At 40.2% G+C, this 25,643-nt stretch overlaps 1 protein-coding gene across 2 annotated transcripts in view; it reads right to left on the reverse strand.

Moving 5' to 3' along the window:
* Positions 1-25,643, reverse strand: part of scara5 (scavenger receptor class A, member 5 (putative)) — a 71,200-nt gene that overhangs the window by 29,252 nt on the left and 16,305 nt on the right. For both annotated transcript variants that reach the window (XM_073855840.1, XM_073855841.1), the window contains exons 4-5: positions 16,877-17,062; positions 3,188-3,676 (exon numbers count right to left, since the gene is read on the reverse strand). In XM_073855840.1, the coding sequence (XP_073711941.1) occupies positions 3,188-3,676; positions 16,877-17,062 (675 nt within the window). The remainder of the gene's footprint in view (positions 1-3,187; positions 3,677-16,876; positions 17,063-25,643) is intronic.

The raw sequence follows: 25,643 nt of genomic DNA on the forward strand, positions 1-25,643 counted from the left end.
ACTGTTTTAACAGTCGATAAGTTGGTAGTTCATCTAATTCAGTACTGTCACAGAATGTGATTTCGGACACAACCGGAATCTACATCAGCAGGTCACTGCGTTAGCAACATAGTTTGTCAGTTGTAAATGCATTGTGCAGAAAGAAACAAGGATCTACAGTGTTCTATTCCAGATAGAGAAACTGGATCAATTAACAAAATAAAAGCTCTTACTTTATATAAACATACTTCCATAACAGCACTTTATACTTCTGTTCATTAGGTGGCGGTAAATGTACATTTAAATCGGTCACTGGGGTGCCGCCCCCTTAAAGTTTGCCAGGAAAAGCTACTTTAACATGTTACCAAAAAGTTAAATATATAGTGCAACTTAATACAAAATAAAATCATTTATTTGTACTACTTCACTGTTAGTCATATTATCATTTATATAAAAAAAATCTAAACTGAGTTTGTTGTGTGAGTGTCATGTGTGTCGCCACCCACATGAGTGTCAATCAATCAATCAATCAATCAATCAACCAACCAACCAACCAACCAACCAACCAGCCAAATCTTTATTACAGACTCAAGGTCCAAATTACAAAACAAGACAACAGGACAACATATACAACCCACAGCCTCAACCACACACCACAAAAAGATACTAACTGTGTCCCTTCATCCCTACTATTTGCCTCGGGATTCCCTGTTGTTGTGGTCAACTGTGTTTATGTTGCCCCCAGCGCTAATATCAAAGCAGCAGCTGAGCTTATAGCAGGGGATGCTAACGGCAACTTAGCTAGGCATGCCGGCGCACTGTCGCAAGTTGGACTGTGTGTTGCCATCATTCCAACAGTATGTTGATATCTATATGTACTTATCCCGCAATAGCTTGTCCGGAACACAGCATTCCCATAACTTGTCTGGGTAATATACTTACGCCGCAATAGTTAGCCTGTCCGAGCGAATATTAAACCACAATACTGTATGATGTTTGCCTTACATGCGAACTGCCTCTATGCAAATAGGATTTTGTTTCTCTTTCCCTGTCTTGTCCTTGATCCTGAGGACAATGAAACAAACAGACCCAGTTTCGGCTGCCATTATTTAAATGTTTAAATTCCCATGTTTTCTCCTGCATCTATTAATGTAAAGCTGCTTTGAAACAATTAAACAATTAAACAATTAAACAACTATATAAATAAAATTGAATTGAATACAATTGAATTGAATATCCCCACTAGGCAAGAAAATATCTTGTTATGTGTTATGGCAATATAGCCGATGCATTTCGTACTTGTTCTTACTCACCGCTAAGAGCTGCTGATCATAACATCATCTCACTACTCCCGCTGTTTAAACAGCAACTGAAAAAACTGAGTCCTCAATGCTACAGTGCCCCACAGTGGTCAGAGGACGCCATCGCACGCTTACAGGGCTCCTTGGCATGCACTGATTGGAAGATTTTTGATGGGAATCTAAATGACAAGGTTTCTGTTATTATTGATTATATAAACTTTTGTATCAGCACGTGCATTCCTGTTAAAACAATAAGGAAATATCCAAACTCTAAGCCATGGATTACTTCCCAAATAAAACAGTGTCTTAAAGAAAAACATAAAGCCTTCAGAGAGAAGAACTGGGTTAACCTGAAATTGGCAAACCGCAATATTAAGAACGCGGTATTTAGGGCAAAACTGAAATATAAGGACAGACTGGAAACTGATTTTTCCAATATGAACACAAAACAAGCATTCCGGACAGTACAGACACTAACAGGATGTGAACCCAAAACAACTTCAACTTCACAAAAAAATTGCAAATTGCAGATCCAGTACTATTTGTAGGAGAACTTTTCTTTTTACACTCGTTTTGACAAGCAGGATTTTTTAACATCTTGAGAGCCCTCCCTCCTTCAGACCCACACTTTAATGTGGAAGATGTGAGGCATCAGCTCGGCAGATGTAAGCTGGGCAAGGCCCCAGGTCCCGACGGCATCTCAGCACAGGTGCTGAAGAACTGAGCTCAAGAACTCTCATATGTTTTTCACTTACTTTTGAGCGAGGTTTATTTAACTGCCATCATACCTTCCATATGGAAAATGTCCATCGTAATCCCTGTTCCTAAGAAACCTTGGCCCTCGGAGCTTAACCACTACCGACCTGTTGCCCTAACATCTATAATTGTGAAATGCCTCGAGAATCTATCTTGCCAGCTGTTAATCCACAACTGGACCCCCTCCAATTTGCCTATAATGCTAAAGGAGGCATAGAGGACGCTGTAGCCTGTCTGCTGCATCTCCTCCTTCAGCACCTGGACTCTCCTGGCAATTTTGCTCGGATACTTTTTGTGGATTTCAGCTCTGCTTTTAATTGCATCCAAAGACATGTGATGATTCAGAAGCTGTATCACCTCAAGGCTGATTCAACTTATACACAATTTCCTTAGCAAGAGGCAGCAAGTAGTACAGATGGGCTCAATTACATCTTCTGCTCTTACTATTAACACCGGAGCACCACAGGGTTGTGTGTTAAGCCCATTTTTGTACACATTATACACAAATGACAATATCAGCACTTCATCTAGCATAAAATATCTAAAATATTCTGATGACACAGCCATTCTTGCCCTGCTTAGAGACAACAACTCTGTCATGGATTATCACACCACTGTTATGCATTTCACTCAGTGGTGTGAGGGTAACCACCTAAATCTTAATGTTAGCAAGACAAAAGAGCTGATAGTCAGTCCCTCTTTTTCTCATTTTAAAAAACAACAATGCATGTTTAACCCGATCAAAAGCTTTAGATGCATCAGCGAAGCACATAAAGATTGATGGGTTTTCATCTATATACTTGTTTACTATTTCCTTTAATTCATAGACAACAACAACAACAATCTGTAAAAACTTTGGTAAGTCTGTGGGTTCTGGCAGCCTGTATATTGTAGCAAAACAAAAACATTTTAACTGATGTCAGACACGTAAAGCACAACTGAAGGAATTACAGAAAAAAACTGGTGAAGTGGACTCATTTAATCTAAACAGATGTCAAACCCAATGGCTAAAAGAAATGTTAATCTATAATTTTAAATCTATACATTTTTGTTTAATAAATTGACATGTTTTTGAAGATATTAAGACATTAGAATAATATAGAAGCTATGTTGGAAAAAATCAATAAAATGTAGAAACAACATGCTCCTACCTTGCAATACTGACAAGTTTTTGAGGGCCATGGAGTGTTCCCAATCCTTCAACCTCAGGTCTGCTGTAATGACATTTAGAATCTCAATCTCGTTCCTCGTCTGTTCCTCAAGATGTATTTGTGTGATCCTCATGCTTGCCGTATCATGTGAAACATTTCCAATCTTCTCCTGCAGTTCACTGATTTTCATCTGGTGCAGACTAACATCTCCACTAAGTGAATGGTTTAATATCTGCACCGTCCATCCGACCTCCTCTAGACGCTCTTGTAGAGTCTCAAAATTTAGCACCATTGTCTGTAACTTTGCATGCTGGGCTCGGATAGATACAGTAGCCAAGGTTAACTCTTCTCCCAGACTGCTGCTGTTCCTTTGGCTGGACTGAACGATCATGGCCAGATGGTCCCACACCTGAGCCAGAGAGTCTGAGGTATGTTCAGAGAGAGCTTGCAGGTCCTTGATGTCTCGGTTCAAGCCCTGCGCCAACTGACCTGCTCATAACAGTAATGACAGTGGAGTGCTGAGTTAGATACACTTGTTTAATTAATAACTTGCATAACTTGATTAAATTATTGACATGATTATTTATGTTGAATGTGAGTTTGTTCAAATTAAATGTAGGCATATATTTGGGGCAGTTGTGGCCTAATAGTTTGAGAGTCGGACTTGTAACCTAAAGGTTGCAGGTTTGAATCTCAATGCCGGCAGGAAACTATTGAGGTGCCCTTGATCAAGGCATCCTGGTGTGTATGTGTTTACAAGACTTATTTACAGGGAAAATCAGGCATGAATATTACAAATATTAAGTTAGACCAAGTAACTAGTTTATTGTAGCAGCAGAGATGCAATGGCAAACAGGTAAGCATTAGTGTTATAGGACAGGTAGCGAACAGTTGTAATATAAACTTTGCAGGTGTATCTCTGTGTGAGTATGGAGGTACGTATTCACAGGAGTAGTCCAGATTGAGTCAGGAGATAATTGAGGAGTAGCAGAGAGGATTTCGAAGGAGACATAAGAGATTGGGATTACCAAAGGTAAGTATGCATCAGGGAGCTCCTGCTTCCATCTTATGCTATATAAACTCATGCTGGAGTTGTGGCGTTTAATGCACTACAAACGGCGAAGACAAAAAATTTCCGAGGCTCCGCCCGCACCTCCAGGTATGTCCGCGATTTGTCATTGTGCTAATATGGCTAATAGAAACCGTCAACAAACACTTCCTCATCTGATAATGCACTGCGCAGTTGACTACGGCAGCTGGTTTAGTCCAAAATGCGCAGTACTTTTGCAGTTAGGTCGGTTCGATCTCGGATCGTGTTCTCACCACAAACGAACCGCTCTAGAGTTCATTTGAAAGCGTACCGAGACCACCGTACGCTTTGGTATACATGTGAAAGCAATCCGACCCGACGGACCAATAAACGGGCAAACTTATTGCTATTTTTACCATGAACATACCTGATAGCTCTTTGATGACGAATTCTGGTAAGCATGTCAACGCCATTCAAAACCAAAGCGCACCTGTTCCTTATAAAATGTCTTCTTATTGCTCTTCTCCACAATATGTACTTGGTAAGAATGTAGTCCCATCCAAGTTTTGATTCCAGCTCACAATAATGAATAATATACCAAGAAAGCCACACAATAATCCCGCAAAGCTGCTGTCTGTCATTCCTAAATCACAGAAAATAAACAGATGCCCTCTGACCAATTAAAGGACAGTTTACTCGCACATGACTTGTATTAACAATGTCTGGTTCATTTGCAAAACCGAACCAATATGAAATTGCAACATTGTAGTCATTTAAACCCCAGTTTTGGAACAAAGCAATCGATCTACAGGTCTGAAAACACCCTTAAACAGATTAATGAAGTGATACCTTCTTTGCCAGAATAGCTCATCTGTTGATTTTGAAATTAACCGCCAGCTGGCACAAAACGAGCAGTTAGCACCTTTAAGTCAGAACATAGTTGTGATTAGCTGTTTGTAAAATATAATTCATGGCTGCATGGACTTGTTTTACACATACTGTAATGACACACAAGTCTCTAATCAAATTTCATGCCATTATACCACAGAAACATCACGCTGCAGGCATATTTTGTTGGAAATGACTCTTTCACACAAAATCCAATGTAAACAATAAAGAATATATCAGCATTTCTCTGATTTATTAGGTTTGTTGAGTAAAATGGCAAATGGATAAACATTATTTGGCATAGACAATAGTTCAGCAGAATATCTGTTGCCAGAACTTCAGCCCATTTTGAAAACAAACCACAGTACTACAGTTAAGTGGCCAAACAAAACACAGAAGCATGTTTAGCGTACATGTAGCTATAGGAGCATGTAAATAAACACTACATTAAAGCTCTAATCAAAGAATAATTACACACATGCCAACAAACACCAACATTCGAAGTTCACTGGTGGGATTAAAAAAAAGATTGTTTTAGGGGAACACTGTAACTAAATTAAAAATTAAAAACACCTGTAATTAAAAAGACCTGTCTAAAATCGATTCTGAATCGCAAGGCTGGGATTTTGTCTTTCATGCGCAGCTTGTGTGTGTACTATGGCGTTTTGGTCAGTAAGGAGTCCTTATCAATCTAAAATCATTATGAGTCGCAGTCGTTTACAATGTGCATTTAAAAAAGCAACACTCGTTAAACAAAATCATTCAAAATATTCTTTATTATCATGAAAATACCTGAAACAATCTGAAGAAAGGCGATATAAATATTCTTAGACATTTCCTGGAATAGCGTTTGTAATGCTACTTCTTCTGTGGCACAATTGGAGTTTCTGCACGAGAGCGCCCTCTGGCTTTTGGATCTGCCCGGATTTCACCGTAATTCATTTATTGAGAAAACGTGCATTTGCAGCCCTAATCTGTTTGTAGGCATTTGTCAGATAAATATGAATTAACATTACAATAACTGGCTAGCGGGGTCAAACAGCGTTGCCGTTGGCTTACATCTTTGCTACAACATAAGAGCATCCCAACATGGCCTTAGCCCCTTTGTTGCATGTTCCCGGGGGCAGGGTTTGTGTAAATTTTGGGGTTTGTGATGTCACAACACCAGGAAAAGCTCACTACAGTCAATCCATGCTGTTTGTTTGTAGTTTATGAGAACTGATTTCTGTTAAAGAAAAAAATCTTTCTTTGCATTGAACTTGAGCGTTGTAACCAAGGGCATAATTTTGATTTTGATTGGTGGGGACATAAATAATGTCATTTTATTAATCTTATGTATCATATTTATTAAGATTACACATGTCAAAAACAACAAATATAGAACAGGCCTATTTTATTTGTATTTTATTTTTTACTTTTTTGTGATGCCAGTGAAAATTTTGACTGGGCAAGTAAAATTCTAAGACCAACAGATTTACTCCCAATCTGCTCCTGCAGAAAAAAACTATAACACATTATACTTATTCAACAGCCATTTTTCTCTTTCTCATATTTAACATTAAACTACATACAGAAAGATCAGTGTGCACTATACCAGTGGTTCTTAAAGCTGACATAACACAAGACGTTTTTGCCAATCTAATGTTAATCTTGCTTATATATAGAGTAGTATTTCATCATTCATATGTCCAAAGAGTCTTTCGTTTAGTCAGATTTATTAAAGAAAATCAGCCTTTCCGATTTTTGGCATAAAAGGTCGAACACTTGAAGGCGTGCGGTAGGCGGAGCTGAAGAGTTACGAGTACGCGCAGCTTCAGATATTTGTTTTGGATTTACAGCCGACATAGATGGAAATCAAACTCTACAAAAAAACGTTTTTTTTTTTAAATAACCAGCCTTAAATTATACATATGATCCAGAATCGGATACTTAGTCAGTAATGGACGAACAGGAACAATAGCAGCAACTATTACAGCAGGACGTCTCTAACAGGTAATTAATCCTTGCTTGTTTATCCGCTATTTTAATAAAAAAAGCAACATAATCCAGTTTTTAACTGCATTTGCCCGTTTTAAAAGGTGTAAATGTTGTAAATGCAGTACAAAGTGATGTTGTCAATGTTGTTTACATTAAATGCACGTATGCGCGAATGCAAACAAAACACGTGAGATTTTGAATTACTTACGCCTGTGGTTGTGACTCCTAAACGGGGTCTTTTAAAGTTTCGACCGCTCCAATAGTTGTAAAAATGTGGAAAATCCGGCGTCAAACTGAACCTTGTTTGTAAAACAGTCCTCTCCGAAATGCAGCCGGGGAACAAACACTCATTCGCAATTACGTTGCTGTCCAGTAAAGACGAACTGCATCCACTGTTGTCTTACGACAGGGAAAGCTAAATAAGGTTTTTTTCTCCTTACATCCAAAAACACACTTCTTTTGTTGAACTATCTTGCTAAAACAAAGTTGTCGCGCGTGCTGTGCCGTGATACCGGTGACTTGTATTCGACGGAGCAATGCTAATGCGCGTTCTCGCTCTCACTTGACGTGCAGGGCAGGCGTGCTTTTCTGGGGGTAAAGGCCCATAAAAGGAATATGGGGTCACTCAGTCGTAACGGATACCCCCATTTGAAAAAAACTTTCCGAAATCCGAAATACTCTGTTACAAGCTCAACTGCTTTTTTGACTTTTTGCTTATGTTAAGCATGAGGACTACAACTCTTAAACTGTGTTAATAAGTCAGAATGCATGAAATAGCATTTAACCTCCCCTTTAAACTTTTTCAGCATGTGGCCCCCCCTTGTGTATGGTGCATTCCTTTGCGAAAAAAAAAACAGTTTTCAGTAAGGCAACATAGGGACCACCAATGCTCACAGTTTTTTGCGTTGCATTGAGGAAATTTTGACCGGAGACTTTTATGCGTCACTTTGCGCTTACTTCCGCATATGACGCTTATCTTTCACACGCAGAGACATACACACATGGACAAAACCGTGAGAAAGCCGGTTAAGATGTTTACATGCCACGCGAAATCAGGGTAATGAGCAAAAAACTACCTCTACCGATCGGTTTTTGCTTATGCGGTTTATAGGCTTTCCCTGATCATTCAAAATATTCTTTATTATCATGAAAATACCTGAAACAATCTGAAGAACGGCGATATAAATATTACTTCCGCATATGACGTTTATCTTTCACACGCAGAGACATGCGCACATGGACAAAACCGTGAGAAAGCCGGTTATGATGTTTACATGCCACGCGAAATCAGGGTAATGAGCAAAAAAACTACCTCTACCGATCGTTTTTTGCGGTTTATAGGCTTTCCCTGATAAAAGAAAACCGTTTTACGCGTTTGCATGACCCCACGTGTTATCAGTTTATTAGGCATAATCGGCATAAGACTGTGCATGTAAAAAACACAAGAAACAAACAAATATCAGTGGTTTTATATAAATAAAGATCAATTGTTTGGTTGAAACACAATTTAGTGTTTCCTGAATATTGCTAGCATCCCTATCAACGCCCTTGGTTGTAACTTTGCAGATGCTGTTTATGCTTAAACAGCAACATTACACACTAACTAAAGTTTAAAAAATGCAAATTGTAATCAAGGACTCCTTTAAAAAACCAGGGAAAACACAAGCAGTGACCAATTGTGTATGCTGAATATTTTTCTTATTATTCTGAGTTATTCATTATTTATTTTGAAGCCATTATCCATGCCCTTCCAAGTAAGGTATTGGACCTTGGACACATCCCTAGCATCCACTAAGTGGCAGTTCTGCAACAGAAGATGCCTAGGAGAATAGCCAGACTGGATCTAACTGTCCGACAGGCTATGGTAACACAGATAACCACTCTGTAGAAAACAATGTGTCCAACCTTGAGCTGAATGGACTACAATAGCAGAAGATTGCATTGAGTTTCACCTCTCTAAGGCAGCACAGTAAAAAAAAGTTGGCTTAACTTAAATTTTCAAGGCAACTAGCTTGCACAGCTTTTTTGAATTTACTCAACTTTTAGGCGATGTAGTTCACCTACAGTGAGAACAAAAGGCTTCAGTTAATACAGTGTAACAAAAAACATTATCTGGCATGATGGTCTTCATTTCTGCTCTGGCACACATATGGTGGGGTCAAAATCTTATGTAAACAACATAAAAGCCTTGATCCCGTCTGTTTTTTGTTAACAGTCCAGGATGGTGGTGGGGGTGTAACAGTATAGGGAATATTCTCTGGGTTTACTTTGGGCTAACATGACAGGGCGTTCACTGCAGTCATTGGATCTGAATATAATTAACAGCTGTGGGATGTGGTGGGTCGGACGATTACCAGCATGAATGTACAGCTAATGTGCAGAAATTGTGTGATGTAATAATGTCAACATGAAGGAGATTCTTAAAGAAATGTTTTCAACATCTGTTGAAATCCATACCACAAGAAACTGAGGCTGTTTTGATTGCATCCATAGCCCTCATCTTCTATTAGTATAGACTAGATTTCAGTGCTTAGTGAGTGTATGTATTATACTGTACATGTTAATGTATTTCTAGTATTAAATGATTTAATATGTATAGCTCTGAAAAAAATAAGCGACAACTCATGTTTTGCTTTTAATCAGCATTTCTACATACACTGTGTTTTTGCTATTCTGGTCCAGTATCTGTGGAATTTCAATAACCAACACACATGAAAGATTTGATTAAGTGATTTTAGTAATTTGTCATCTAGAGGAATTGGCTGTAGCCTTCAAAAAAGTTATTTAAAACTGATTTATTTCCTTAACACGCTTAACATTTTTTAACAAGTTTTCAGTAATGTAAGTGCTTAGAAACAAAACATTTGCATTTCTTTTCAGTTTTATCTCATATGTTTGTCCTACAATTTCAGAGTTAGAAAAATTAGAGTTCCCTTTCAATACGGTTCACTTCGCATTGCGTCAGTTGCTGACGCTATGGGGGAAACTCCTGTTTACTCCGCTATTGAAGCCTATTGGTTAATGTCTGTAAAAATTACAGACCTATGGCGTTCAAGCCACCGAAAGGGGCGGGACTATGCCCTATAATAGTCCGGAAAAGAGCTCCATAACTCACTTGCATTCTCCTTCAGCACGAACCTCTCGCTGCTCCGAAGAAGAAGCAGCCTTACTCGCCATCGACACAAGCCCTGCAGCGGAATCCAGGCCTAGCGTCTTCCCCTGCCGTTTTCCGGCTGAGAACCGAAGATTGTGGAATCCAGGTCTAGCATCTTCCCCTGCCGCTTTCCAGCTGAGAACCGAAGATAGCCTTCGCCTGGCGTGGTACGAGCCCTGTGCAGCGTACACATGCCTGACGAGGTTTCCCCTGCGGCCACCCGATAAGATCAATATTTTAATATAAGCTATAAGCTAAAAGAGCAGGTGCTGTTGTAATAGCGTCTAGCACAGCGGCTCGAGCGAGCCTCTCTGCTTTGAATTTCCTCTGAGCGCGTCGCCGGTCTGGGACCTCCCACGCTGAGACCACTATCATATGCACGGTTGTTCTATCTATGTTACGTGCTCCCCCTGCTGTTCCTCTCTCGCTGAGACGAGCAAGCGGCGAGCCGTGAGACTAAGATAGATGCATAAACAAGCACACACGAGCTATCCCCCGTGTTCTGTCACAACGCAACCGTTCATGCTTTATACTCACAGAGTCCCCCGCTCCTCCCACAGTCAGCGGCGAGATCTCTTTCAGTGGCTCAGTGAGCTGGCACGCTCCTATGAATTCCCTCCGAGTGCATCGCCGGGTTAAGATCGCTCATACGATGCATGGCTGTTCTATCTGTGTTACATGCTCCCCTCTGCTGTCCCTCTCTCATTGAGATGAACAAGCGGCGGAGCCGTAGAACTAAGATAGATGCATAGGACAAGCAAACACGGGCAGGTCCGGCCCCTGTTCTCTGTCATAACACAGCCACTCGTGCTCTACGCTCGCGGAGTCCCTTGCTCCTCCCTCCACAGTGGCGGGGTCTCTTTAGCGGCTTCTTAGAGTTAGCACGTGGTCTTTTATTGTTTGTTTTTAAGATTTTAAATGGGTTGGCACCTGTTTATTTATCAGAGCTTTTACATGTCCACACTCCTGTTAAAGCACTGAGGTCGCCCAATCAGTTGCTCCTCGATGTACCAAGAACCAGGTTTAAAAATAAAGGTGACCGAGCCTTTTCAGTGGTGGCTCCCAATTTGTGAAATAGTTTACCTGTACACATAAGAACTGCTGATACTGTTGGAATTTTTAAGTCATTACTTAAGACACACCTCTATTCCTTGGCTTTTGTTTCGTGCTAAGCAGAGACATTCATGATGTTTTTATATTTTGATGTTTTTACTGTATTTGTCTTATTTGTGTATGACATTGTTAAGCACTTTGGTCAACCATGGTTGTTTTTAAACGTGCTATATAAATAAATTGAACTGAACTGAACCTCCCTTTATACACTCCCGTCCTATATCAGTGCACTGAATATTGGTGCATTTCTTATATACCCCGGTTTTTCTGCCCTTTTAATAAACAGCAATACCGTGGGCCTCAAGGCAGGCTTCCTCTCTGCATGATGGGTTAAGCCTGACATCAAACCACCTAGACATACTGCTCTGCTCTGTGAGCCGCTCTGGTCACCGTCACTACAGAGGCTTGTGCACCTGAACAGCCAAGCTCTGATCTCACTCGCAACATAGCTGCATTGACAGAGAACAGACTGTCTGGGAGAGGAAGGGTTAAGTCGCGCTTTGGCTGGACTGCCCTGAAATGTTTTTTGTGTGCTCTGTTTATCCAGAAACATACACATGTAATACTGTCGGTTATGCGACCTCACTGTAGTGGCGAACAGTATTGAATTCCTGTCTAAGAGCAATTTCCGTGCTTACTATACTGTGTATTGACACCCCACGGCTGTCTCTAAACACATTTTTGCCTTACCGACAAGTAGTCAATATACGCACACACGGCCCACCATCCATAATTGTATCGATGCTTGCCGTCAAACCCCAGTTTGGATTCTAAACAATAATTCAGACCCTTTCTCGCTGAAATTCGCTCGCAGCCCACCTCAGTTTTTCCACTACGATACTCACAGTGCAAGCGAGCATGGTCTTACGGCTGTTATTTTCTCTTCCTAGAGAGACGGCAGCCTCAGACCTTTTCATGGCTCCAAGCTTTTGAATCGTGCCCTCTCCGGACGGCCACTCAAAGGCTTACAGCCAAGCGGTTTATGACGTTTTTCGGCCAGATGGCTGGTTTATATCAGTGGATCCGAAGACGCTCACACCGCTCTCCAATACTCGGAGAAATTAAGGGTAATATCAACCTCCAAGTGAGCTTGCTATCCGCCACAATGAGTTTCGTTTATGACGCTCAGAAAGCGAGCTTAACACCAGAGCCCGCTCACAGTCAGACGCGCAGCATCTCGTTTAAGGCGGGCTCACGTACCCCCCCAACGAGTCCCAGAAAGCTGAATATCGTGGAATTCTGTTCATAAGACCACTTCAGTTTGACTAAGCAAAGGTCCCGCTCTGAGCTGACGGCCGGGACGCTTATGCTTTGAGTTACACACGGCTGCATGAAGTGCTATCGTTACGAGCTCGCCCAGCATTTGCTGTGGGTTGGACACGCCTTGCGAAGGCAATCAGCCTTTGGCACGTGGAACGCCCGTTTGTCTCATATCAATTACCTCGTACTGTACATGCAGTCAATTTAAGGGGGTAATTTTACAACTCACCATGTTATTTGTGATAATGCGGTCGAGCAAACTACAGTGGTTTCATTATTCACCGAGCCAGGCTGAGATCTCGCCCCCTGTACAAGCTGACAAGTCATCTCCTTTATAAGCTCATTGCATCGCTTTTATAAGCTATGTTCAATCAGAGTGATACGCATCTCGTGCTTAAACCACCAAGATGCAGAAATATTCTACCGTTACTACGGGCGTGTGGAGATTGCATCCGTGAGGCACGACCTACATGCCTTATGACACGAGCAGCTAGGACCCCTTTCGCGAGGCGTCCTTATGCAAAGTCTGATCTGTCTATGTCTGGTGATGGCGAAAAGTCTAAACCCCCATGAATTGTGTTGTGGAACACTTTTCTCCTCACTACAGAGGCTCGTGCACGGCGGCTCTCTCCCTCTACGCTAATATCTATGTGGCGGCGATAACAGCGAACCACGCTTTTACGGCCGACCATTCTATTTAATTCACAAGCCTGTCATTTCTCAGAGGCGGACAGCGGCAATAACAGCGAACCATGCTTTTACGGCCAGCCATTCTATTTAATACACAAGCCTGTCATTTCTCAGATGTGGACGGTGCCCGAGGCGCAGCGCTCTGGAACTGTCCAAGGTCCTGTATGACAGATACGTCTGACGTACATCAGACGATCAGCTGTTCATCTGCGTCACAGATCACTCACTAGCGCACCTGTCAACACAGGTTATCTATGGATCGTTGAAGTTATCACCTCCCTTAACAATGATGCTCACTCGTGGTTAATCTACTCCATGTGTGGATTAGCTTTACCTCAGCCATAGTCTTAGAGGTTTTTCATTTTGACATGACATTTTTGATTTTGACATTTTGTGACATGGCCGGCTGGTCCTCGCCGTCCACGTTGTCAATTTTACAGCTTCGTCATCCCTGCCTTGCGCGCTACTGGGGTTTGTTGCATTAAAATGTGCGCCGTAAGCTCACCTGTATGCACGATATGTTTTTAATTATATGCGTCTACCATGCGCTTAGAGAAGCTCACCTATCCACGCTATAAGATTTCGGTATACACTAAAGATGCGCTTGGAGAAGCTCACTTGTATACACGGCTGTGTTATCCATTTGTGACACATAAACACTGTTGTTGTTCATCTGTGTACGTTCACGGTGCGTTGGGTACCCACCGTTACGTTCATCAATCATATCTGTACACATTCACGGCACGTTCTGTGCACTGATTTATCTGTACGCATTCGCGGTGCACTGAAGGGTTGACCTGTGTGCGCACAATTTATTATCAGGACACATGACGGCGTGCTCGAGAATCTTGGCGGCCTGTGCATTATAACACTCTGATTCATCTATATGCATTCACGATGTACTCAAGTGTTCACCTGTGCCCGTGCAATTTATTGTCAGTACACATTTACGGCACGCTTGGGAAGCTCACCGACCTGTTCACTATAATATTACCTACTGTATATGCGCTCGAGGGCTCACCTGGGTTCACACTATTGTGGTATCTGTATAATCCCATGCTAGGAACCGTTCTGCCGCATATTATAGTCAGATCGTCCGTGAGCTTCGCAGATCACTCACTAAGTATGCCAGTTACTACTAGGGCTGGGACGATTAATCGTGCAAATGCGCATTTTCTCAATGAATGAATTTGAATGAATTACGGTGAAATGACGCCACATCCAAAAGCCAGGGGTCGCTTTTGTGCAGAAAACATGGAACATGGCCGGCTGGTCTTCACCATCTACGTTTGTCAGATTTTACAGCTTAGACATCCCTGCCCTACGAGCGCAGGCTCTCTCGGCTTAACCATGCACGCTCATGCATTTTATCTGTACATCGGGGTGCGCTTAGCGAGCTCACCAACGTGACTCTGGACTTACTTAATTCTCACACACCCGCGGCACGCTCTGTGATCTCGCCGTCTTGTGCTATGTTATGTGCTTCCCGGTGCGTTTAAAACCCCACCGTATGTGCGTTAACATTTTAATTGGTGCTTACACTTTTGCTTTAAAGCTGTGAATATGCTGGATATAGGGCCACATACAGTGTCTCTCCGGTAAGGCACTTCAGTCCGTTGTGTATGCACGGCGTGATGGGATTAAGTTCCCCCATAGCGTCAGCAACTGACGCAATGCAAAGTGAACCGTATTGAAAGGGAACGCTTAGGTTACTCGCATAACCCCGGTTCCCTGAAATAACGGGAACGAGCATTGCGTAGCTGGCCGTGCTACAAACGCCTACGCAGCGAGCTTCATTTGGCTACATGCTTTAGTCGAATGCAAGTGAGTAATGGCGCTCTTTTCCGGACTATTATATGGCATAGTCCCGCACCTTTCGCGGGCTCGAACGCCATAGGTCTGTAATTTTTACAGACGTTAACCAATAGGCTTCAATCGCGGAGTAAACAGGAGTTTCCCCCATAGCGTCAGCAACTGACGCAATGCTCCTTCCCGTTATTTCAGGTAACCGGGGTTACGTGAGTAACCTAAGCGTTATTTAATCAAATATACATTTATAAACTGGGCTGAAACATTTTGTCCAAACATCAGCAATGTTGTTTAAAATTTCTGCAAATAAATGCAAATAAAAACATTATTTTTATTAGGAATTTGGCAGAAATGTTGTCGGTAAATGACAGAATGAAAAAAGAGAATTTTACTCAAACACATATCTATAAATGCTACATTCAGAAAACAAATATTCATGAAATGCTTTCCTAATCTTTTATCCGCGGCTGTATATAATTCAATTAAAATTTGTTCAGTTAGCAAAGTTAGATTTAATTTAATTTGTATTCTGAAAAAAAAAATCTGCCCTTAAAAGGAATAGTCTACTCATTTTCAATATTAAAATATGTTATTACCTTAACTAAGAATTGTTGATACATCCCTCTATCATCTGTGTGCGTGCACGTAAGCGCTGGAGCGCGCTGCGACGCTTCGATAGCATTTAGCTTAGCCCCATTCATTCAATGGTACCATTTAGAGATAAAGTTAGAAGTGACCAAACACATCAACGTTTTTCCTATTTAAGACGAGTATTTATACGAGCAAGTTTGGTGGTCTGAAATAGGAAAAACGTTGATGTGTTTGGTCACTTCTAACTTTATCTCTGTTTGATACCATTGAATGAATGGGGCTAAGCTAAATGCTATCGAAGTGTCGCAGCGCACTCCAGCGCTTACGTGCACGCACACAGATGACAGAGGGATGTATCAACAATTCTTAGTTAAGGTAATAACATAGTTTAATATTGAAAATGAGTAGACTATTCCTTTAAGGCAGACTTGCGCGCATTTTGCTGTACTTTTGGGTATGTGTTCACCTTTGTTGTTTGCTTAATATCAGGTGATTGATGCAGAAACGCCTCACATTTTGTGAAAATCTGAACAAGCAGTAAAAGCCCAGACTTTGGCTATGATTAACCAGGTGTTTGACAGGTTCCGGTCTAAGCTGAAAGAGCTTTTACTCGAGGACTTGGAGCACCCTTCCATGATGAAGTGTAATCTGAGTAATTCTGGCAAAATGAATACTCTGAAACAAGACCGTTTCATTCTCCAGGTCTTTATGGATTCTTTCCTTGAGGTCAATTGCCACAACGCTCATATTCACACTTACCAAATTATAAAGAAAGATTACTAAATAAATTGCTAAAATTTAAAGTTCAAGTATCTAATTTGCCGATTTTTTTGCTGATTTGTAAATAAAGAAAATACATATTTTGAAAGAACACTGCATTATTTGTTTTTACTTTTAATGTTTCAAAGACCACATTTCTACACTATAAAACATTAAAAACATGTATTAACTGTGGCTTTTGACAATTTTACTGTTGTTTCAATTTTAACAAGTTTCTTGTTGGCAACTGTGCTGCCAATTACTTACTGTTTTTATTGTACAATTTTTACCAGAAAATTTTGGTTTTAAGAAAGCTCTTATTGTATAACTTGTGGGAATGTGTTTTTAACTAAAAAAGGGTTTGAATAGTAAGTGATAATAGCATACAAGAAAATGTTGTTGTGCTTTCTGTGGTTACCTAGTTGCTGCAGCTGTTCACTATGGTTATTGAAGAGGGTTTCTAGCTTCCAGATGTTCTCCAGAAGATCGCTCTGAGAGGGAAGCTGGCTGAGAGATCTCTGCAAGGTCTCAGCTTGCTCTCCCAGATGAGTCACATTCTCCAGCAAAGTTGTTTGCCTCTCTGAGAAAGCCTGGGATTTTGACACTGAACAGGACAGAAATAAGAGATTCATGAAGTGTTGTTTTTCTTATTGACATTCACAGTAGATCCAAGCCTGATCAAAAGAACATAATCCCACATCGCACAAAACAACAGTACTCTAATGATGAAGAGGAAAAGATGTCAGAAAAGCATGCATCAACATAACAGATTTTTGCCATGTATCTATCATCTTCTGCTTCCATCTTTAGAAAAGTTTTATACTGTATGGCTGTGTTGGTAGGGGTGCGTGGGGCAAAAACTAACGCGGGGTTAGATGTAACACGGACTGTTTACATGGTTTCACAAGGTTGAGCGTTTTGTATTTCCAGTATTTTTTTCATGCTGCCAAAAGACAATCTCCTGCAAATTATTGGAAATGTATAATGTTTTTACAGAGTTATTGAGGAACGAATGTTTTGGTGGCATGCAAGTATGTTTTTTTATATGGTTTTATTTTCGGTTTCTAAGTTGGGTGTGTAAGATACCAAAACCAATGCTATGTCATGTTAATCAGTGTCTTGTTGACTAAAACATAGCATCATTTTGAAATATGTCTGCACCTCTTAGCAACTTTTTTGGTGGGCTTGAAAATATTTTGACCCAGCGGGGTTAATTGTAACGCTGTGTTAACCCCTCAACACTTACGATATGAAAACCGCTAACGTTAGCATAATTCTTGCCGTTGTTTTAAATAGGCTACACACTAATGATTGCGTGCTGCCAACAAAATAAATGTGCCTGTCTTATCAAAAATTGTGTGTCAAATTTATTTTTGTTCATATCTTTAATATTAATTGAATAAGGTCACGTCAACGATTAAAATCATAATGAAATGAATGGCTAAAATCAAACTTGATGCTCATTATCTCAGAATTTGATTTTGAAACTGTAGTTATTACAGACTGGGTCACATATAAAAAAAATGTCATTATTGTGCTGCTTTTTCTCTTTGTATCCATTTATAATTGAACTATTGTTAGAAAAGGACTGGATGAATGAATACAGTGTGGATACCTGTATATTAAAGACAGATAAACAATAGCCACTTCAAGTATATAGACAAATAGTATTGAAATGTTTGAAGTGTTACAACTAACCCCCTGCCTGTAACAATTAACCCCACCTATGGGGTAAGTTGTAACGTTTGCACTTCAGAATGGTAAGTAGAAACAAACTTCAAATGTTCATTAATAGCAGAGATGTGTGTGTTGCTTGAGTAAAAATATAATTAAAGGGGGAGTGCACAATGTTTGAAAGCCAATGTTGATATTTGAAATCACAAACAAACACGCCCCTACCCCAATAGAATCTGGATCTTCTTTTAAAAGACCCGCCCCACACATAAGCAACCCCGCAAGGATGTCGGTTAGTAGACAAGCTCCTTACTGCTGATTGGCTATAAGTGTGTTTTGGTAGTCGGCCCGTCTCCTTTTCCAAAGCGTTTTCAAACATTGTGCACTCCGCCTTTAATCAAACTCAAATGTTTTTTGAATGATTGAGCCAAAACGAAAAAGTGTTAGTTGGTGCCCCACTCTCTCATGTATTTTAATGATTTTGAGTGCAATAATTTCATGCCATTATGGGATTACAGAGAATATTTGTATCTTAAAACTTTCATAAACGAATCAACTACAAGCCGATTTCTAACTGAAGAGGTAAAAATGCTCTGGAACAGCTGAAACACATGCCTCTCTCTAATGTAACGCATCCGTTTCAACATCAATAGAAATAAGAAAACCTGAAACAGGTGTGCCAGACTGTGTCCTCCAGAAACATGGGTAAGAACCGTTGCCTTATACAACAAATTTGTTGTCTTGTGTAAATCTCAAAAGAAATGAGTCCGCACTTCCAACATACAGTATTTATTGTATAACATTCACTTTTATTGATGTGTTTTTTATGTATGTCTTGTCACTTTGTAATTCAATGAAATTGTAATTTAAATGCTTAATCTAAGCATGTAGAAACAGTGAGTTTGCAATGTTATGTAATACAGGTATTTCTATTTTACGTTGGTCTTATCCTGAACAGTTTCAGCTTTGTGACTTTCTTCCTCAAGGTTTATTTTGTTCTGAAATACTGAGAGAATAAAAGCAAGCATCTTGCGTCAATTCTGGCAGGCAACGCTTGCATCAAATGATTGCATCAGGAGCAACTGATCAATGTCGACCAGTAGGTATGCAACGCATACTAGACAACCCCCTATTTAAGTTGTTTTCTTAGCTCTGCATTGGCTGCTCAGTTGTGCCATGCTTCGTTCATTATGGCATAGTAATTATTCTCAAAATGGCATTTTTGATTTACTTCAAGATATCCTTGCTGCAGCTCACCATGTTGTCCACATATGTAACCCGCTTGTTGCAAGACGTACCCTGTATGGCTCAGTACCATGCTGTTGGTTTAATACTCATTTGTGTTTCGCCATCGTGCTTGTTGTTCAGTCTCATCCAGAGATGGCAACACATCTGAAGATTAGCAACACGCTTGTTGATGCACATTCTATTATAGTGCCTCTCTTAGCTTCCCATTTACTGCTCAATTGTGCCACACTGTGTTCATTACCTGCCTTCAGTGCCTAGTCCTTCACACCTGACTGCACCTACAGTATAGGGTCATTGAAATTCGATCCCATTATGCAATCTGGAATTGTGTCCTTTCCTTCTTGACACACATTGATGTTCTTTTAGATTGTGACATATATGTAAGAAATCCTAAGAACCATTTGAAACGAATTACACAGCCTCATCCGGCTGACATCTTGACAGGTGCAATTTATTCTTTTTAAATGATTTCAATATAACTACATAATAAATAACATATTTGATAATCACTTCACTCCGCCCCCCACACCCGCAACAATCCCAATCACTAGAGTACTGATCACCTCCAGCTGTCACCAATCACCCATACAACTGTATAAAGACTCGCCCTCCACACACACACTTGGTCCGGTCTCGTTTGGACTCACCCCATGTTGAAATAATTACCCGTTACCCTCAAAGTCTGTGTAATAAATGGACATTTTGTACATCCAGCTGATTGTTATCGCAAATCATCCCTACAGGGTGGTACAATTTCCTAGGTCCATTGTGTTGTACATTTTGTACATTTCTCAATGATTAATCTCTTTTATACCGTAGCATTTTTTTCATTTCTGGTCTGTAAAATTGTTATTGTAAACTGTGGAGAGTAGTTGCACCAAGCATTTCACTGCATGTCATACTGTGTATGTGACCAACAAATCTCGAAACAAGATCCCTCCGCTTCACCCACCCTGTCAAGATTTATTTTTTCTTTAATAACAACCGATTGGCTGTACAATATACCTAAAATACAATTCTGCTCAAACTGTCCTGGCTCCCAGATGGGTGGGGAAAGGCTGCATGAACAGACGGAGAGTTATGCCCAGAGCCGTTCCATTCTGCCAACATTAAATATTGCTGTTGTTAATAATCTTTAATTCTGAACATGCATTTCATTTAAACTCACGTGTAGCATTCTGGCATGTGTTTTCAGAATATCAGCCATATACTGCTCAACAACATGCTAAAACCTCTCTGTGAGCTATAAAAAAACAAAGATGCAGAGAAGACAAAAATGTTATGTTTATTCTAATGCTCTTTGTGCACGTGTTTATACAACTTTTTGTAGTTTATTTTTCTGTCTTTTTCTTTGTTGTTTTCCACTTCTCATTCCTTGTATTCTGCTAATCATTATGTCATGTGAATGATGTTATAATCTCTGTGCATATTAAGTAAATGGGTTAAATTCAGAATTGTTCCCTACTGTACCACTTTTCGTGTTTTGGCCATCGTGATCTGCCGTAAGGTCTTACTAACGCGCATATATTGTACTACATGCATCCCATTCATTCAGACATTGATGTTTTTCCCTTTGGTGAAATAAAAAAATCGAATCAAGATGAGCCAAATCTTGTACACTGTTAAAGGATTAGTCCATTTTCTTAAAAGAAAAATCCAGATAATTTACTCACCACCATGTCATCCAAAATGTTGATGTCTTTCTTTGTTCAGTCGAGAAGAAATTATGTTTTTTGAGGAAAACATTGCAGGATTCCTCTCACTCCAATGGACCCCAATAGACCCCAACATTCAACACTCAACTCAACACCCAACAGTCCCTTTCAACGGAGTCCCAAAGGACCACAAACAATCCCAAACGAGGCACAAGGGTCTTATCTAGCAAAACGATTGTAATTTTTGACAAGAAAAATAAAAAATATGTACTTTTAAACCACAACTTTACGTCTAGGTCCGGTCCAGCATGACCTAACGTAAATGCGTAGTGACGTAGAGAGGTCACGTGTTACATATATAAAAAGGACATTTGCGGACCATTTTAAACAATAAACTGACACAAAGACATTGATTAGTATCAGTTGACATACAGCAACGTAGGAACGGTCCTCTTTCTCAACACTTGTAAACACTGGGGCGGAGTTTCGCGTTCGTCCTCTGTGACCTCTTGACGTCATGACGTCATGACGTATTGCGTGGGGTCACCTGGCGCATCACGACAGGATCTACATGACGAGAAGTTCTGGTTTAAAAGTGTATATTTGTTATTTTTATTGTAAAAAATGACAATCGTCTCGCTAGACAAGACCCTTATGCTTTGTTTGGGATTGTTTATAGTCCTTTGAAACTCCGTTGAAAAAAACCGTCAAGTGTTGAGCCAAGCACCAAATGTTGGGTTCTATCAAAGTCCATCAAAATTAGACAAATTCCGCAATATTTTCCTCAAAAAACATAATTTCTTCTCGACTGAACAAAGAAAGACATCAACATTTTGGATGACATGGTGATGAGTAAATTATCTGGATTTTTCTTTTAAGAAAATGTACTAATCCTTTAAGACTGGCCACTTTAATATCAGTATCAGGAACGAAAATCAAACTTATTTTGTCCACCCTGGAATGGTCATATTAATAAATGAAGATTAGTTATAAAACAGATAGACTACTTAAAGGAACAGTATGTAAGCAATTTATATCAATTAATCATAAAATGACCCTGATATAGATAGACATTAGGAAATCATGTTCATTTTAAATACTTATATCACTGACAACAGTGGTTTGGCCAGGATATTGTCATTTAAAAAGTGGAGTTGCAGCCCTCAACTGATGCTTATGTTGTCATTTTGTGTATTGGCCACCAGTTGTGTGAATGCAGTACCAGTTTTAGCCACAAGTTTTGTGATTGCAATACCAGTTTGGGCCACAATCCTAAATAATGTTTTGAACTTCAAATCTTACTTTAAGGAACATGACAAATCCACCCTGGAATTGTTCTGGTGATGATGATTAACTTAAAAAGCAACAGGTGCAGACAATGAAACATGAGGGAAAGCTAAACAACAAAGACTAAACTATCCCTACTGAACAATCCAACAAAGACGAGCATAAGCTGGTAGCTGGTTTAAGTTGGTTTAAGGTGGCAGTAGCTGGTCTAAGCTGGTCCTCCTCCCAGCCTGGCAAAGCTGATCAAGCTGGTGGGTCAGCTGGTCTTCCAGCCTGACCAGCAAAGTCCAGCTAGACCAGCTTAAAAAGTGAGCAAAACACAGGTAGACCAGCTTGCTACACCAGCAATACCAGTTAAAACCAAGCTGCGAGACTAGCTAAAACCAGCTCACCAGCTTATGCTGGTCTAATCTGGATTTATAGGGATAACAAACTGACTGTAATAAAACTATTTTTATAATATGTGTAGTTATTTGCAATACATGCCCACATGAAAATATACTGCTTTAGTATTTTAGTATGCTTTAGTATTTACTATAGTAAACTGTGGTAAAAGTGTTTTTGAACCTTAATATATACTGTATACATAGTTTATCAACTAATATTCAACTAACATTATTAATACTACAGAATACAGTAGCATACATATACTACTACTGGGGACTACCATTTTAAATCATACTGAGAGAACACGCTACATTTTCCTCACATAATGTACTGATAGAGAAAGTGAACTAAAGCTCATAAACATCAGGCCAAATGGTTTTGGCATCAAAAGCTGACACGACTTACTCACTTACTTACTCCGGCGTATGGCCGGCCATGGGTGTTCTGGATTTGTTGTGGAAGTAAATTTTTTCAAATTATTTTCAAATAATTCAAAGGACTGGAGTAAATTATTCCGCTTATACCATGGTTACCACAAACATTGCTCTGGTGCCTATTTTTAAGACATTTGACAAGTTAGGTGTGCGGTTTACAGAAAAATAATCAACACCCATAGAACATTTCTCAGCCAATCAGAATGCAGCATTCAACAGACCCGTGGTATAAGCTGAAAATAATGCACACCCGCTTCGCGTCGTGCCGCATTGCACCTTATTTTCTTATAATTCAATGGCCCGTCATCAATTATTCCTTACATACGCGCTAACTGCCAAACACAGACATTTGTTGCAGTTTTACTTACTGCCTGCGACTCATGACCGGGTTGAGCCCGTCCCATGTGTTCTGTACTGTGTTCTTAAACTGACGTTTCATTATTAAAGCTATAATCCCTCTGATTAAAGCTGATAGGAAAAGTGATGAAAATAGAGTAGAACATAAAAACAGAGAATAAAGTGGAAAGAAGAGCGGACTGGACAAGATAGGAGATAAAAGATGAGAGTGGAGATGAAAAGAGAGAAAAAAACATAAAAAGATAAAGTGGGGAGAAGTGATGAAAAGCTTAAGGTGGAGAGCAAAAGAAAAGAGTAGAGAGGAAGAAACTTCCAGCAGGGTTATTAGAGAGATATTTCATCAGAAAAGACAGATGACCTTTTGCTGTGACAGCCAACACAATTGCAATGTGGAGCATGAGGAGAAAATTAAAAGCAGTGAAAAGGTTGAATGACTTGAACGCTGAGAAAAGAACCAGTAAGCAGTAAGAAAATGTCCTTTCCTTTAGTGTGATGAGGTGTATAACATACAAACTACATTTAAAAGCAAGCAAAACAAGGTAAATGTTTATTTATGTGTAGCACTGCTATCCGGCATATTTGGGACTTCCACAACAGATACACACCAGCAATAGTATTTGTCTTCATAACAGAAAAAATATTAAGAAAAAAATGTTGTTGTTGTGGTTTATGGTGTGGGGTGAAGCCACTCCTCATAACCCAATGTTTTTATTCATGCAGGCGAGGCGAACAAAAAAATGTATATCCCGCAACCAATACAGAGTGCGGAACACAATGCGAATATCTGCTTCGCTTTTGGTGTTTAAACAGCTAAGAAAATGCTACCAACTCCAGGCCAGACAGCAATGCAGTCACTGACCACCAAACCTCTCTTATTACCCCTACTGAAAAATCCAGCTAAGACCAGCATAAGCGGCAACAAAAATAAATTAAATACTGACATTATGTTGATGAGAATCAAAAGTTTTTGCTTAGAAGACAAAGTAATAATATGGCACAATAGGAAAACTTCATGGTGGGACCAAGTGGTGTTACACTCCCTAGCCGTTTCTCAATGTCAAGGAAGAATCCTTGAAAGCCAGAACGTCCATCGTAGGACTGTTCCAATGTCGAGGATTCTCTGAATTTCAGCCAAGGACTGAGTCCTTCGTTCGAGAAATATCCCATATACAGGAAAGAATGCATATGTGTATCCTTCGCGCTCTTCACCCACAATCCTATGCGTGCAGCACCGAAAGCACACCTTTCATTGACGCAATGACGTGCACTTGCTAGCCTGTTCCATTTATGTGTTCTCTGAATGCTTAAAGGAACACGCCCAGATTTTGGGAATTTAGCTTATTCACCGTATCCCCCAGAGTTAGATAAGTCCATACATACCTTTCTCATCTCCGTGCGTGCTGTAACTCTGTCTGACGCAGCCCTCGCAAGCTTAGCTTAGCACAAAGACTGGAAGTGAATGGCTCCAGCTAGCAAACGGCTCCCAATAAGTGACAAAATAAAGCGAACATTTTCCTATTTATGTGTTGTGATTTGTATAGTCACACCATGTACAAATAACAAGGTGATATGAGACACAGCGATCTTTTAACAGTATACATACTGGGAACTATATTCTCAGAAGGCGAAGCACTGCTACTTGGGCGGAGTAATTTGCACAACTCTGACCGAACTCTCTGCTTCTCACCAGAGGGCTTCTCGGTTGCTGCAAGCAAATCACTCCGCCCAGTAGCAGTGCTTCGTCATCAGAGAATATAGTTCCCAGTACGTATACTGTTAAAAGATCGCTGTGTCTCATATCACCTTGTTATTTGTACACGGTGTGACTATACAAATCACAACATGTAAATAGGAAAATGTTCGCGTTATTTTGTCACTTATTGGGAGCTAGCTGGAGCCAGAGGTGGGACAAAGTCATTGTTATCCAAGTCACAAGTAAGTCTCAAGTCTTTGCTTTCGAGTCCCGAGTCAAGTCGAGTCAAAGACGAGGCAAGTCCCGAGTCGAGTCACAAGTCAAAGCCAACAAGTCTCAATTCGAGTCCAAAGTCCTACCATTTTAGTTTCGAGTCATTTCAAGTCCTCTTACCACAGAAATAAAATGCGTGCTGTGGACAGGTGGAGGGAGGCCCCTATACTGCATTGC

This window comes from Misgurnus anguillicaudatus, chromosome 18 (assembly GCF_027580225.2).
Source record: "Misgurnus anguillicaudatus chromosome 18, ASM2758022v2, whole genome shotgun sequence".
In the NCBI taxonomy this organism is placed as follows: domain Eukaryota; kingdom Metazoa; phylum Chordata; class Actinopteri; order Cypriniformes; family Cobitidae; genus Misgurnus; species Misgurnus anguillicaudatus.